We start from the raw sequence: 14,948 nt of genomic DNA, 5'->3' as shown, positions 1-14,948 counted from the left end.
CAGAGATCAATATCCCCAGTGTTGATACTCCGAGGTCTTTTCCAATACTGAGGTAAGCGGACCGTAACACCTAACAAAACAAGTCACACGAGATTACGTCATCCTGAATAAATTTACATATGTAAACAATCTCCAATTACATAACAAACAAGTGTGACTAATCAACAATACCGGCTTCTTGAGGGAATCACCGTCTAGCTTCTTCCTGATTAACGGTAAAGAAGAAAAGAGTAGCGGCTACCTGTGATGCGGAATCCAAGGGTCACCCACTACTTATCTGTCAACAATTGATATCATTATATGTCTAATATTCAGTTTGATTTTATTTTCACTTTCCAAGAATGTTTAATACACATGAAGTATGCAGTAAAGCGCTAATGACACGGTAGGTTTTAATGTGTTTCAGTGAGAGGAGGCAAAACTCAAACATTTGTTTGTAATAATTTCCTGTTCGATTCAAGTTTGATTTGCATATTAAATTATTGTTTCACTCGTTTTAAGCTTTATTATTCATTTATATTAGTATCCTTGGGTGTTGGTTTGCTATGATCGCTTATTTAAATTCTGTTCGCTTTGGCTTTCATTTCTTCTTTAATAGTAATATCTTGTAATTTATTCATTTATATTAGTACTCGTTGTCTGTTTTTTTCCTAAGGCTGTTTATTTAATTTCTGTCTGTTTTGGGTTGCATTTATTCTTTAATATTAATTTCTTGTCACTTCTAGTTTGAATAATAACAGGTATTTAAATCTGCTGACCTTGAGTTTAATATGGCCTTTAGTTCTTTGAAATACTTCTTTTTCGGAAAGTTTTTAAAAATTAATTTATGTTCGGTTTTTGATTAGAAAAAGTTTCATATTTTTAGAAAATGCCTTATTCTGAAAAATATTTTTTACAACATCAATCTTTCATCAAAGTATCAAAACTAGTGTCAAAGTATTAAAGTATCTAAGTATAAAAAAGAATTTAAGTTAACAAGCTATCAAGGTAAATAAAATGTCGAAATAACAATAAACAAGCTTCGTAAGTCAGAGCCATTTCCCCGGGGTGAGGGGGGGGGTTCAAACCCTTAAACATATTTATTTGACCCTTGAACTATTTTAAACGAAATGGTTATACAAAATGTTGACGGGATGCCCTTTGGGAAAGTGGAGCGTGGCTAATTGCACATTGATCACTTTTGATTCTTAAAAAAAAAAACTAAAAGTTTCAATTTTTTATCACATGAGCTCCCTCTAAAGTTAATGCGACTACCTCTTCCACAAAAAAAACTTATATTCTAATAATGGGCAGCTTATATAAGTTAAAACCCTTTTCCTGGGGGCTATGGAGGATTTCTCAACCCTAAGTTATAGCAAAATAGATATTTCAAAATTCTTAAAAGATACAATTGAGGGAAAAGGCCCAAGGGTTGGGGCCTTGTTACTTTTTGGTAATTTTCGATTCTTAAAAAGAGCAATAAATTTCGATTTTCGATGGACTGAGCTTCCTCCAAAGTCTATACGACCACGTCTTCGTAGGAGCTTTATATGTTAATGATGAGCTGCTAGTATAACTTGCAGCCCATTCCCCCAGAGTGGGGTCCAAAACCGTAAGCATAGATATTGGCTAACTCGAAATTTTGATCGAAAGTATTTAGAAAAAAAGCAGGGGAGGCGCCTAACTTCTTATTATTATTGACTTTGAAAAATGGAGCTAGAACTTCCAATTTAGATCGAATGAGGCTTTTTCAAAGTCAATGCGATTACCCCCTCGTTAAAAATCTTATATATGAGCAATGGACAGCCTGCATAACTTACAGCCCTTGACCCGGGGCAGTGTGAAGGTTTGTCAGCCCCTGAGGAAGAACTATTTTAATTACTTCACCTCTTGACTATTTCGGATATAACAGCCATCTCAAAATTTTGAGTGGATGCGCTTGGAAGAAATAGGACGTGGAAAGAGGAGAGGGGACTTGATGCCCTCCAATAACGTTTGACTCTTCAAAAGGGCACTGTAAATTATTATTTCTAATTTGGTGAATCCCCTCCGAGGTTTTTAACACCACCCCTTGCATATGAATATCCTCTGGAGAAAAACAAATTAGAGCCTTAAGGCCTTGGAGTTGGTGGGGGGAGGCTAGTTGCCATCGGATCACTATTGACTCTTAAAAAGGGAGCTAGAATTTTCAATTTCTAATCATTTGAGCCCCCTCCAAAGTTTACACGACCACACTCATACCACCACGTTTTCTGAAAAAAACTTTATATGCCCCTGGGGCATAAGTTACAACCCTTCCCCGGGCTGCGGGGGATTATGTGGACCCCGAAGTTTTTCATCTGATCTTTTCAAAAAGAGCATCTCGGAATATTTCGAAAAAAGTAGATCTCAAAATTTTTATCGGATACGTTTGGGGAAAAGAGGGGGGGGGGGGTTATATGCCCGATGACCACTTTTGATGAATCTTATAAACATAAATAAAAGTTTCAATTTCCAATCAAACGAGCCACCTCTGATGTTTATGCGACCACCCCTTACAAAAAACCTTATCTGCGCCGAGGGCGTAATTTACAACACTTCTCCCGGGCTTTGGGGGGACTGTGTAGACCCCTGAGTTTTTTTTATTTTGTCATTAAACTATTTTGAACAAAATGGCTATCTCAAATTTTAATCAGGTGCATTTGAGGAAAAAGGGGCCTTGGGAGGGGGAGTAGTTACCCTCCAATCACTTTTGACTCTTAAGAAGGGCAATCGAATGAGTCCCCTCTGAAGTTTAATCAGACGCATTTGGGGAAAAGAGGATTGGTGCGGGGTTGCTAGGTGCAATCGAATCACTTTTGACTCTTAAAAGGGAATTAACACTTTTAATTTCAAGTCCTTTGTATCCCCTACGAGGTTTATACGACTATTTCTTCTATAACAACTTAATATGCCTCCAGGGCATAAGTTACAACCCTTACCCCTGGCTCTAGGGAGCTGGTATGTTGACCCCAAAGTTTTTATTATCCGATGTTTTGACTAGTTTTAACAAAATGACTATCTAAAATTTTTTATCGAATGGGTATGGGGGAAAAGGGATATGGGGAGGGGGTTGGCCTCTGATCTCTTTTGACTCTGAAAAAGTGAACTAAAACTTTTAGTTTTCAATCAAATAAGCCCCCTTTGAAGTTTATACAAGAAGTCCTTCGATAAGAACCATATATACCCCAGGGTATAACTTACAACGCCTGCCTCCGTGTCCTGGGGAGTTTTGTCGACCCCGAAGTTTTTGTTAAATGATTTTTGAAGTATTTCTTAACAAAATGACTATCCCAAAATTCTTATCAGATGTATTTGGGGAATAAAGGGAGTGGGAGGCCAGTTGCCCTCTGATCTCTTTTGACTCTTAAAAGTGAAAAAAAACTTTCAATTTCCAATCAAAACTTTCAATTCCCAATAAAATGAACCCTCTCTGAAGTTTATATGGCCATCCCTTCTGTAAAAACCATATATGCCCCCAGGGAATAACTTACAACACCTGCCTCCGGGTCCTGGGGGGCTGTGTCGATCCCAGAGTTATATTATCTGATGACTGAACTATTTTTGACAGAATGTGTATCTCAAAATTTTTATCGGATCGATTTGGGAAAAAAGGACGTTGGGGGGAGGGGACTAGTTGCCCTTTGAATTTTTTAATCTTAAAAAGTGAACTAGAACTTTCAATCAAATGAGCCCTCTGTGAAGTTTATACAACCATCCCTTCTATAAGAACCATATATGCCCCCAGGGCTTAACTTACAACACCTGTCCCTTGGCCCTGGAGGGTCTTGTCGACTCCAGAGTTACTACTGTTTACTATTTTTTACAAAATAGCTATCTCGAAATTTTTATCGGACGAATCTGGGGAAAAAGGGCGTTGGTGGGCTAGTTGTCCTCTGATCTCATTTGACTCTTAAAAAGTGAACTAGAGCTTTCAACTTCCAATCAAATGACCTCTCTCCGAAGTAATTTACAACCCCTGCTCCCGTGCCCCGTACCCTGGGGGTTTTTCCGACCCCAAAGTTTTGTTACGTGATCTTTGATCTATTTTTAACAAAACAGGTTTCCCAAAATTTTATCGGATTTATTTGGAGAAAAAGGGTATGGGGGGCTAGCTAGCTTCTGATCTCTTTTGGCTCTTAAAAAGTGAGCTAGAACTTTCCATTTCCAATCAAATGAACCCTCTTTGAAGTTTATACGACCATACCTTCTGTAAGAGCCACATACCTCCCCAGGGCTTAACTTACAACGCCTGTCCCTGGGTCCTGGAGGGTCTTGTCGACCCCGGAGTTACTATCTGATGTTTGAACTATTTTTAACAAAATGGCTATCTCAAAATTTTTATCGGATAGGTTTGGGGGAAAGGGCGTGGGGTGGTGGCTAGTTGCCCTCCGACCACTTTTGACTCTTAAAAAAGGCAACTAAAACTTCCGATTTTCAACCAAATGAGCCTCTGAAGATTTTACGACGACCACTTCAATTAGAAGTGCCTCTGAAAAAATAAATAAATAATAAAACATTGGAACTGTATGGCCTTTACTATAGGCAACGCTATAGCGTTGCCTCTCATATATTTGAAAGTTGACAAATGGCAAGAAAAATAGCTCTTGAGTGAATATAAAGGGATTTTTTTTATTACTCATCAATCATGGTGAACTGATTAAACTATTTAACATTAAAAATAAAAAAAATAAACGAGAATACATATTGTTAAACTACTTTTAACCACATCTGACCTTGGCCGAAAATTCCTTTCTTTTTCCTTTGTTACTTTCATATATTAGAAGCTTGAGTTTGCTTAAATATCCTCAGTTTATTTAAAGATTTGTTTCCTTCCAAATGTACACCTGTCATTTCGTCCCATTCCGTGAATTATCACCACGTCTTTTCAATTGTAGACAGTTTAAATTAAATTCTTTTTTATCAAAAAGTCGTCGAAAGAGCTAAGAGATATTATGGCACTTGTGTGACGAGGTCGGAAGAGCCAAGAGCTCATATGACATGAGCTCTAGCGAAATTCGAAGAATGAATAGATTGACTTAAAAGGAACTCATAACTCGTAAGTTACAAATACCTCATTTTTTCCTCTCCTTTCAACCCCCCTCCCAGATGGTCGAATCGGGAAAAAACGACTTTATCACGCCAATTTGTTAAGATCCCTGACACGCCTACCAATTTTCATCATCCTAGCACATCCAGAAGCACCAAACTCATCAAAGTACTGGACCCCCCTAACTCCCCCAAAGAGAGCGGATCCAATCCGATTACGTCATTTACGTATCTATGACATTTGCATATTCTACCCATTATGTCTCATCCCGATCTCTCCACTCTAAGTGTTTTCCAAGATTTCAGGTTTCCCCCTCCAACTCCCCTAATGTCACCAGATCTAGTCGGAATTTAAAATAAGAGCTCTGAAACATGAGTTCTTCCTAAATATCAAATTTCATTAAGATCTGGTCACATGTTTTTAAGTAAAAAATACCTCAATTTTTCTGTTTTTTCCGAATTGACCCCCCCCCAACTCCCCCAAAGAGAGTGGATCCGCTCCAATTATGTCAACCACGTATCTAGAACTTGCGCTTATTTTTCCCGTCAAGTGTCATCCCAATCTCTCCACTCTAAGTGTTTTCCAAGATTTCCTGTTTCCAAGATTTCTGTTTCCCTCCACCAGCCCCCTATGTCCCCGGATCCTATAAAAATGGAGCATCTGAGACATAAGATCTTTCTATATATTAAGTTTCATTAAGATCTGATCACCCATTCGTAAGATATAGAAACCTCAATTTTCACATTTTCCAAGAGTTCCAGTTTCCCCCTCCAATTCCCCCCAATTTCACCGGATTTGGTCCAAGATCCTTCTAAATGTGAAATTTCATTAAGATCTGATTACCCGCTCGTAAGTTACAAATACTTCATTTTTTATAATTTTCAAATTAATCCCCCCCAACTCCACCAAAGAGAGCGGATCTGGTCCGGTTGTGTCATTCACGTATCTTGTACTTGTGCTTATTCAATCCACCAAGTTTCATCGTGATCTCTCCACTCTAAGCGTATTACAAGATTTCCGGTCCCCCCAACTCCCCCCAATGACACTGGATCTGGTCGAGATTAAAATAAGCGATATTAGATACGAGATCCTTCTAAATATGAAATATCATTAAGATCCGATCACTCCTTCGTAAGTTAAAAATAACTCATTTTTTCTAATTTTTCAGAATTAACCCTCCCCCCAACTCCCCCAATTCCCCCCAATGAGTGCAGATCCGTTCCGGTTATATAAATCACGTATTTAGGATTTGTGCCAATTTTTCCCACTTAGTTTCATCCCGATCCATCCACTCTAAGCGTTTTCCAAGATTTTAGGTTTCCTTCTCCAACTCCCTCCAACGTCGTCGGATACGGTCAGAATTGAAAATCAAAGCTTTGAGACACAGTATCCTTTTAAATATCAAATTTTATTGAGATTCGATCACCCGTTCGTAAGTTAAAAATACCTCATTTTTTCTAATTTTTCCGAATTAACCTTCCCCCAACTCCCCTCGCGGATGGTTGAATCGGGGAAACGACTATTTCTAATTTAATCTGGTCTAGTCCCTGATATGCCTGCCAAATTTCATCGTCCTAACCTATCTGGAAGTGCCTAAACTAGCAAAACCGGGACAGACAGACAGACCGACAGAATTTGCGATCGCTATATGTCACTTGGTTAATACCAAGTGCCATAAAAATGCCAGAAACAAGACTAGGAATCCTGCAACCGAAACCCTCTAAAAGAGGGAGCGTCGTATTTTGCTTTACTGAAAACTAATTATGCTTTAAATAGTTTCCCAAAATTCCATTTGCACTTTAATGAAAACATTTATGTTCAAACAGTTTCTCTTTTGTCATAATAATATTTGGAAAATAAATATTGCTGACGATTTCAGGAATTAAAATTTTTATTTTTTAAATAATCAATTCAGCTCCAAAGTTTAATCAGGCCTACCAGGTCATCACATGTTTTACTTTGCTTTCCAAGTTTTCCTAACTTATTCAAACTACTTTTTTGAGACCTTCCTTGTTTTTCTGACAGTGCCCTTTGCTTCACACATTCAAATCATTAATTCAAAACCGATTAAAAAGGTACAATATTTTCTGTCATCTTCATTTTGTTTTAGTTGATAAACGTTCTATAAGTTTAAGTCATAATTGTCGACTAAAAAAAAAAAAATTCTTTTGTACTTTTTTCTAAGTTATTCTGATTTATACAAATTTACTTTTATTGGGAATGTCGCACGATAGCATACGGTCTTATAGAACCATGACATTCCCGGTCTCAGAGAACCACGGGTTCGATAGGATCACCCCTGAGAAGAAATAGCATATCACCAAAAAATTGCTGCATATTTTCTCAATATTGCGTTTCTTAAAAAACATTAATATAGGTAATAAAGAAAGTCCACACTGCATGGGTTTTTGTGATTGATTTAGAGAAATGTATAATTGAAACACAATTGAATGTCAATGGCATTTTGGACTATAGTCAATGAAATAGCGGGAAAACAACATTTTTTTCCCATGCGAAAGAAGATTTTCGTGATATCCAGACTAAAGTCTTGACATGTAAACTTATATTTTTTTTTATCCTTGATTAAAGGAATGAATAAGAAAAAAGCTTGCATTGACTAGGCCTAAATTGAGTTTTATGTCTCAAAACATTTTGATTAAGAATCATAAAAGATAAAAAAAAATTATGGGCCCTAATCTCCAATGTGAAATTTGCCTATTCCAAAAAGTGTTTTCTCTAACGGAAGAAAAAGTAGTCCCTCTCTTTTTGGGTCCCAGCTGAACGAAAAATAAACAAACTCAATTTATTTGGCAAGATTTACTCTATATGTACTATTCATTATCGAGATTAATTTGAAAAAAGTAAAATTAATATAAAAAATGAATGAAAACAATAAATTTATTAGACTGGGTAAAAGCTCATTTCTTTTTCACATTAAAACAAATATTATTATTAATTTATGATTTTTATAAAAACAAGAGCTAAGAGCTCATATGGCACTTGTGACGAGGCATGAAGAGCTAAGAGCCAAGAGATCATATGGTATGAGCTCTAACAAAATTCTATGAAACAATAGATTGATTTAAAAGGAAAATAAGAGGCTTAATACCGATCAGGATTTAAAATAAGAGCTCTGAGTCACTATGTCCTTATAAATATAAAAAATCATTAAGATCCGATCAACCACTCGTATGTTATAAATACCTAATTTTTTCTAATTTTTACTCTCCCTTTAGCCCCCCAGATGGTCGAATCTGGGAAAACAACTTTATCAAGTCAATTTCTGCAGCTCCCTGACACGCCTACAAATTTTCATCGTCCAAGCACGTCTAGAAGCACCAAACTCGCCAAATCACTAAACCCCTCCCCCCAACTCCCCCAAAGAGAGCAAATCCAGTACGGTTCCGTCAATCACGTATCAAGGACATTTGCTTATTCTATCCACCAAGCTTCATCCCGATTCCTCCACTCAAAGTGTTTTCCAAGATTTCCCCCTCCAACTCCCCTCAATGTCAAAAGATCTGGTCGGGATTTGAAATAAGAGCTCTCAGATATGAATTCCTTATAAATATCAAATTTCATTAAGATCCGATCACCTATTCGCAAGATAAAAATACCCCAATTTTCACTTTTTTCAAGAATTCCGGTTTCCCCCTCCAAGCCCCCCAATGTCACAGGATCTGGTCGAAATTTAAAATTAGAGCTTTAAAGCACAAGATCCTTCTAAATATCAAATTTCATTAAGATCTGGTCACCCTTTCGTAAGTTACAAATACCTAAATTTCCAAAATTACCCCCCCCTCAACTCCACCAAAGAGAGGAGATCCGGTCCGGTTATGTCAGTCACGTATCTTGGACAGGTTTTTATTCTTCCCATCCAGTTTCATCCTGATCTCACCGCTTTAAGTATTTTCAAAGATTTCTGGTACCCCCAACTGCCCCCTCCAATTACGCTGGATCCGGTTGAGATTTAAAATAAGAGATCTGAGTTACGAGTTCCTTCTAAATATGAAATTTCATTAAGATCTGGTAACTCCTTCGTAAGTTGAAAATACGTCATCTTTTCTAATTTTTCAGAATTACCCCCCCCCCCCCAATAGAGCGGATCCGTTCCAATTATGTAAATCACGTATCTAAGACTTCTGCCTATTTTTCCCACCAAGTTTCATCCCGATCCCTCCAATCTAAGCGTTTTCCATCATTTTAGGTTCCTCCACCCCAAACTCCCCCCAATATCACCAGATCCGGTCGCAACTTAAAATAAGAGCTTTGAGACACGATATCCTTCTAAATATCAAATTTCATTGAGATCCGATCACCCGTTCGTAAGTTAAAGATACCTCATTTTTTCTAGTTTTTCAGAATTAACCCTCTCCCCTCCCCAACTACCCCAAAGAGAGCGGATCCGTTCCGGTTATGTCAATCATGTATCTAAGACTTATGCTTATTTTTCCCACCAAGTTTCGTCCCGATCCCTCTACTCTAAGTGTTTTCCAAGTTTTAGGTTTCCCCCTCCCACCCCCACCCCCAATGTCACCATATCCCGTCAGGATTTAAAATAAAAGCTCTGAGACACGATATCCTTCTAAATATCAAATTTCATTGAGATCCGATCACCCATTTGTAAGTTAAAAATACTTCATTTTTTCTAATTTTTCAGAATTAATGCCCCCCCCCAACTACCCCAAAGAGAGCGGATCCGCTCTGGTTATGTCAATCATGTATCTAGGACTCGTGCTTATTTTTCCCACCAAGTTTCACCCCGATCCCTCCACTCTAAGTGTTTTCCAAGTTTTAAGTTTCCCCCTCCCAACTCCCCCTCCCAATATCACCAGATCTGGTCGAGATTTAAAATTAGGGCTCTGAGACACGATATCCTTCTAAATATCAAACTTCATTGAAATCCGATCACCCGTTCGTAAGTTAAAATACCTCACTTTTTTAGTTTTTCAGAGTTAAACCCCCCCCCACTACCCAAAAGAGAGCAGATCCGGTCCAGTTATGTCAGTCATGTATCTTAGACAGGTTTTTATTCTTCCCATCCAGTTTCATCCTGATCTCACCGCTTTAAGTATTGTCTAAGATTTTCGGCTCCCCAACTGCCCCCCCCCCAATTACACTGGATCCGGTTGAGATTTAAAATAAGAGATCTGAGTTAGAGGTCCTTCTAAATATCAAATTTCATTGAGATCTGATCATCCGTCCGTAAGTTAAAAATACCTCATTTTTTTAATTTTTCAGAATTACTCCCCCCCCCCCAAATACCCCAAAGAGAGCGGATCCGTTCCGGTTATGTCAATCATGTATCTAGGACTTGTGCTTATTTTCCCCACCAAGTTTCATCCCGATCCCTCCACTCTTAGTGTTTTCCAAGATTTTAGGTTTCCCCCTCCCAACTCCCCCCAATATCACGATTTAAAATAACAGCTCTGAGACACGATATCCTTCCAAACATCAAACTTCATTAAGATCTGATCAACCGTTCGTAAGTTAAAAATACTTCAATTTTTCTATTTTTCCAAACTAACGGGCCCCCCCCCCCAGATGGTCAAATCGGAAAAAAGATTATTTCTAATTTAATCTGGTCCGGTCTATAATACGCCTGCCAAATTTCATCGTCCTAGTTTACCTGGAAGTGCCTAAAGTAGCAAAACCGGGACTGACAGACAGACCGACAGACAGACAGACCGACAGATAGGCCGACAGAATTTGCGATTGCTATATGTCACTTGGTTAATACCAAGTGCCATAAAAATTGTTTGGTATTTTCCGAAAAGGAAGGGACAACCGGTTGGTTTTTACATAATTTTTTTCATATTCCTTACGATTTTAACTGGTAGTTTCGTAAATTCGTTTCTTGGATTCACTTTTCATTCTTTTTGCCTTTAACTTACTAACATTTTCTTGCAAGTCAGGTTGCCACTTGCTTATGTCACACTATCAAGGAGGCACACTCGTGCCTCTTTAAATAGGTGAACCACGACAATGTTAAGCGATCTTCGGTTTCAGTGGTCGCAGAGGGATGGGGAGGGATGCATTTCGTAGCCCAAGCTCCAACTAAGAAACCTGCCAAATTTCATCCCCCTCCGACTTTTCCTTCATGGGGAAAATCTGGCCGAAAGTTTCGACCCACCAACCCCACCCCCTACCCATTAACGTTGTCCGATCGGGCTGAAATTCACAAGTTAAGGTCCCCTAGCGTCCAGGAGCTTATCCGCGAAATTTCAATAACTCCTTCCCTGTTTTCCAGAAACCACGCATAGCCACTTAATGTTCATGTTCTCCTTTTGTTTCTTTTTCGCCACGCCTACAGGTCACAGCCGACATCGGATCTGGGTTTACGAAGACTCATTCGACGCGGAATTCTCCGAGTAATTTTCCTGGAAAGTTTCGTCGGAAAATCTTAACCCCCCGATTTTCTAGCTTAGAAAAACCCATTTCCCCATAAGAGCCCATGTTAATTTTTGAAATTCTTAAAAGTTATTTAAAAGTTATATTTATGCACATGCAGGTATTTCGACTTCAAAAATGCCCGATTAGCTCAGTCGGTAGAGCCTGGGACTTTTAATCCTAAGGTCAAGGGTTCAAGTCCCTTATCGGGCGGTTTTTTTTTCACAAAATATGAAAAAAACTTCGTTTTCTTAAAGAGTTAAAGAGGCTGCGTCCCAAAGTCGAACCTTAAAACGTACAGGAATTAGGAGAGGCAGTCCTAATTCCTGTACGAGGAGTACAGGAATTATTAAATTATATCCACCATGGATTGTAGAAAAACGTACAGAAATAATATGAAAAAAACTTCGTTTTCTTAAAGAGTTAAAGAGGCTGCGTCCCAAAGTCGAAGCTTAAAACGTACAGGAATTAGGAGAGGCAGTTGGGAGGCTGCCGCCCCCCAAACCCCTCCTTTAAAAACTCTTTTGTACAGGTTTTTTGTTTTGTTAATTAAAAGAGGGCCTTTCCGAAGCCAAGAGCGGGGGGTTAGGGGGACGGCAGCCCCCCACAACAAAAAACCTGTACAAAAGAGTCTTTAAAAGCGGGGGGTTTGGGGGGCGGCAGCCCCCCAACTGCCTCTCCTAATTCCTGTACGTTTTAAGGTTCGACTTTGGGACGCAGCCTCTTTAACTCTTTAAGAAAACGAAGTTTTTAATCATATTATCTTTCTAAGCAACGTAAACCAAGACAACAAAAACGAACGATTTAGCATTAATTTTTTTTTAGGAGAAACACAGGAGAACGTGTTGTTGTTTCAGAACTTCTTTTCTTTAATGACAAAAAGGAAATAATATTTTATTTATAACATGTAATGTATGGTATTGTAGCAATGCTATATTGTCTTATGGTGGCATCTCCGGTCGGTGTGAAAAACTTCTGTCTGAGCGACGATTTTTATTGAAATATGGCATCTATTCATGCTTTTCGTAGCTTGATCTTTCAAAAACCAGACCGATTAAAATGGCTATTTCTACAGTTATTGACTATGCCATTGCGCCTTCATAAGGGCATGAGATTAAAAGCATAGCTTAGAATTTTCACCCACACAAATTTAAAATCCTTGTGTGAATCTGATTTTAGCAAAGTGAAAAATGTCAACCAATCTACTAAAAGGTTTTGATCCATGCAAGGGTACCAAAAAACTCAAATTTTTTTATTGAGTTAGCCTCCGTCTAATTTTCTACTACCATACGTCACATATGATGACACTATGCGGGGGATGAGGCTGCATGGGAAATACATCGTTTTTACTGAGTTAAAGCTACTCCACTGACTATGACAAAAAACGAAATGAAAATGCTGCACTTTGTTATGCCATAAAAATGGTGTAACTAAAATGCCAATAATTTATGACAGATATTTTGAAAAGCAGATATTTTGACAATGTACCAACAGATTAAATTCAGTTTAAAGTCACCATGAATTGATATCTCAATAATAATGTCTTTAGATAAATGTTTGTGATATGCAGATGAGTTGTAAAGGCGTAATTGAGTGTATGGTCAAAAAGGCAAGTTCAAACGGCTAATTTCATCCCTTTTTCCAAGAAAATCTATTAGAAAAACTGTATAAAACTTTTTATAAGGAGTCTGTAATTACCACAAATTATCTGAGTTTCTGTGTATTTAATTAACAAAACCACAAAAGTAAACTTTCTACCATTCCCTACGTTTACAAATTGAATAATTTCCCTTTATCTGGAATATGTTTCGTTTTCTAAAAAAACTTCGTGAAAGAATGACAGTTTTATCTTCTTCTTCCTCTGAAAGGAACTAGAATAACCTTCAAATAGATTTTGGTACTTGTGTACTATCGTGACCTCAATTGAGAAGTGAAGTTGGGTTAATCATAATGAAACAAACGTAAATATGATGAGTAACAAATACTTTAGTAACAAAATTCTAGAAACGACAACAAATAATTAGTTAAAGCAGGTCGCCAAGAACGGGCCATATTAAATAACTAACATTACCTAACCAAAATACAAACTCTACATAATATTAAATATTTAATTAAAATATACCTATATAGTAGTTTATCTCACTGTGCCTAAGCTAATTGTCTCCGAATGCAGACAGTCAAACCGGTTTTATGAAGAATGATCAGATCAAACTTCCTGAGTGGGTGGCTATAATGCATGAATACCTAGATGTCTTGGTTGATGATAATTTTTTCTTGGTAAAAGACTTCAAAAAATAAGTGTCCAAGTCTAAAGTCTATTAACTTACCAGGAACGTAGTCACCGAAACCAATAGTTGTGACAGTAATGAAACAAAAATAAAAGGAATCGAGGAAACTCCATCCTTCCGAGAACATGAAGAAAACACTCCCAATTGCAAGGTAGATTGCGAGGCAAAGCAGGGCAAAAATGACGAGCCATATACGTTTCCCTGTTCTTATCAATCGTCTGCAGCACTGCTTATTCTGTTTTAATCCTTTGTACTTCAATTTCCTCTGAAAAGAACATTTTGACCTTTTTTTAATAGGGCATCAGATTCAGTCAATTTCTGTAGCCTAGTGTCTTATCTTCATTAAACTTTCCCAATGTACTCATTGTCATACGTACGCACCCATTGTTACTCGTATCACTTCATATTTTCACAACCTCATTTGACAAAAAAAAATGCAAGAACCATCGCCAGCTTCACCATACTTCTTTTGATACTCTCCAACCATTCTAAATTGAAATTGAAGACTCAAGTGACTGTCAAACTACTAGGGACGATTTGAAGACCCTTTTCACCCATTTCTTCCCTTTTTTTAAAAATTCAAGTCTTAGTTCCCGGGGATATTTGTACAAATATATCGAAAATCCCCCTATCCTGCTATCAAAATAAATAAAAAACAAGTTTCTTTTTAACTGAAAGTAAGGAGCAACATAAAAACTCAAAACGAACAGAAATTATTTCGTATATGAAGGGGTTGCCCCCCTTCTGAATACTTTACTCTTCACACTAAAGTTTTTAGCGCTTAAAAAAACTTCCTTATCTATATAAACGGCCCTTGTGTTTCAGGAGTCGTTCTTACAAAATTGGGACAAAAAGTCGAACTTTAGCGCAAAGAACAAGGTATTGAGGAGGGGGCAACCCTTTATATACGGAATAATTTCTGTTCGTTTGGGGTAATAATGTCGCTCCTTACTTTCAGCTGAAAAAACTTGTTTTTATTTAACTTCTGATGGCTCCACAACTTATTAACGATACTTTATTCCAGAAATTACTGGAATCGCCCACTGGCCCTCCATGTCCCGATCCCCTCAAAAGAACTTTATTGCGATATTTTATTTCAAAACTTATGGGAGCTTATCCCTGGCCCTCCGTGGCCTGATTCTCATCCCCCCGAAATCCTATCAATGATAAACAATAAGAACTGATCCTCCCTTCATGCAAGGACTGCCCCCCCCCCAAAGAAA

General features: G+C 37.9%; 1 protein-coding gene across 1 annotated transcript in view; it reads right to left on the bottom strand.

The window, feature by feature from the left end:
• The window catches only part of LOC136032997 (potassium channel subfamily K member 2-like), a 90,822-nt gene that overhangs the window by 11,270 nt on the left and 64,604 nt on the right, over nt 1-14,948 (bottom strand). The window contains exon 6 of the mRNA XM_065713523.1: nt 13,765-13,990. Within this exon, the coding sequence (XP_065569595.1) occupies nt 13,765-13,990 (226 nt within the window). The remainder of the gene's footprint in view (nt 1-13,764; nt 13,991-14,948) is intronic.

This window comes from Artemia franciscana, chromosome 11 (genome assembly GCF_032884065.1).
Source record: "Artemia franciscana chromosome 11, ASM3288406v1, whole genome shotgun sequence".
Lineage (NCBI taxonomy): Eukaryota > Metazoa > Arthropoda > Branchiopoda > Anostraca > Artemiidae > Artemia > Artemia franciscana.
Note: the sequence above shows the minus strand (reverse complement) of the source record. Positions and strands in the feature narration are given on the sequence as shown.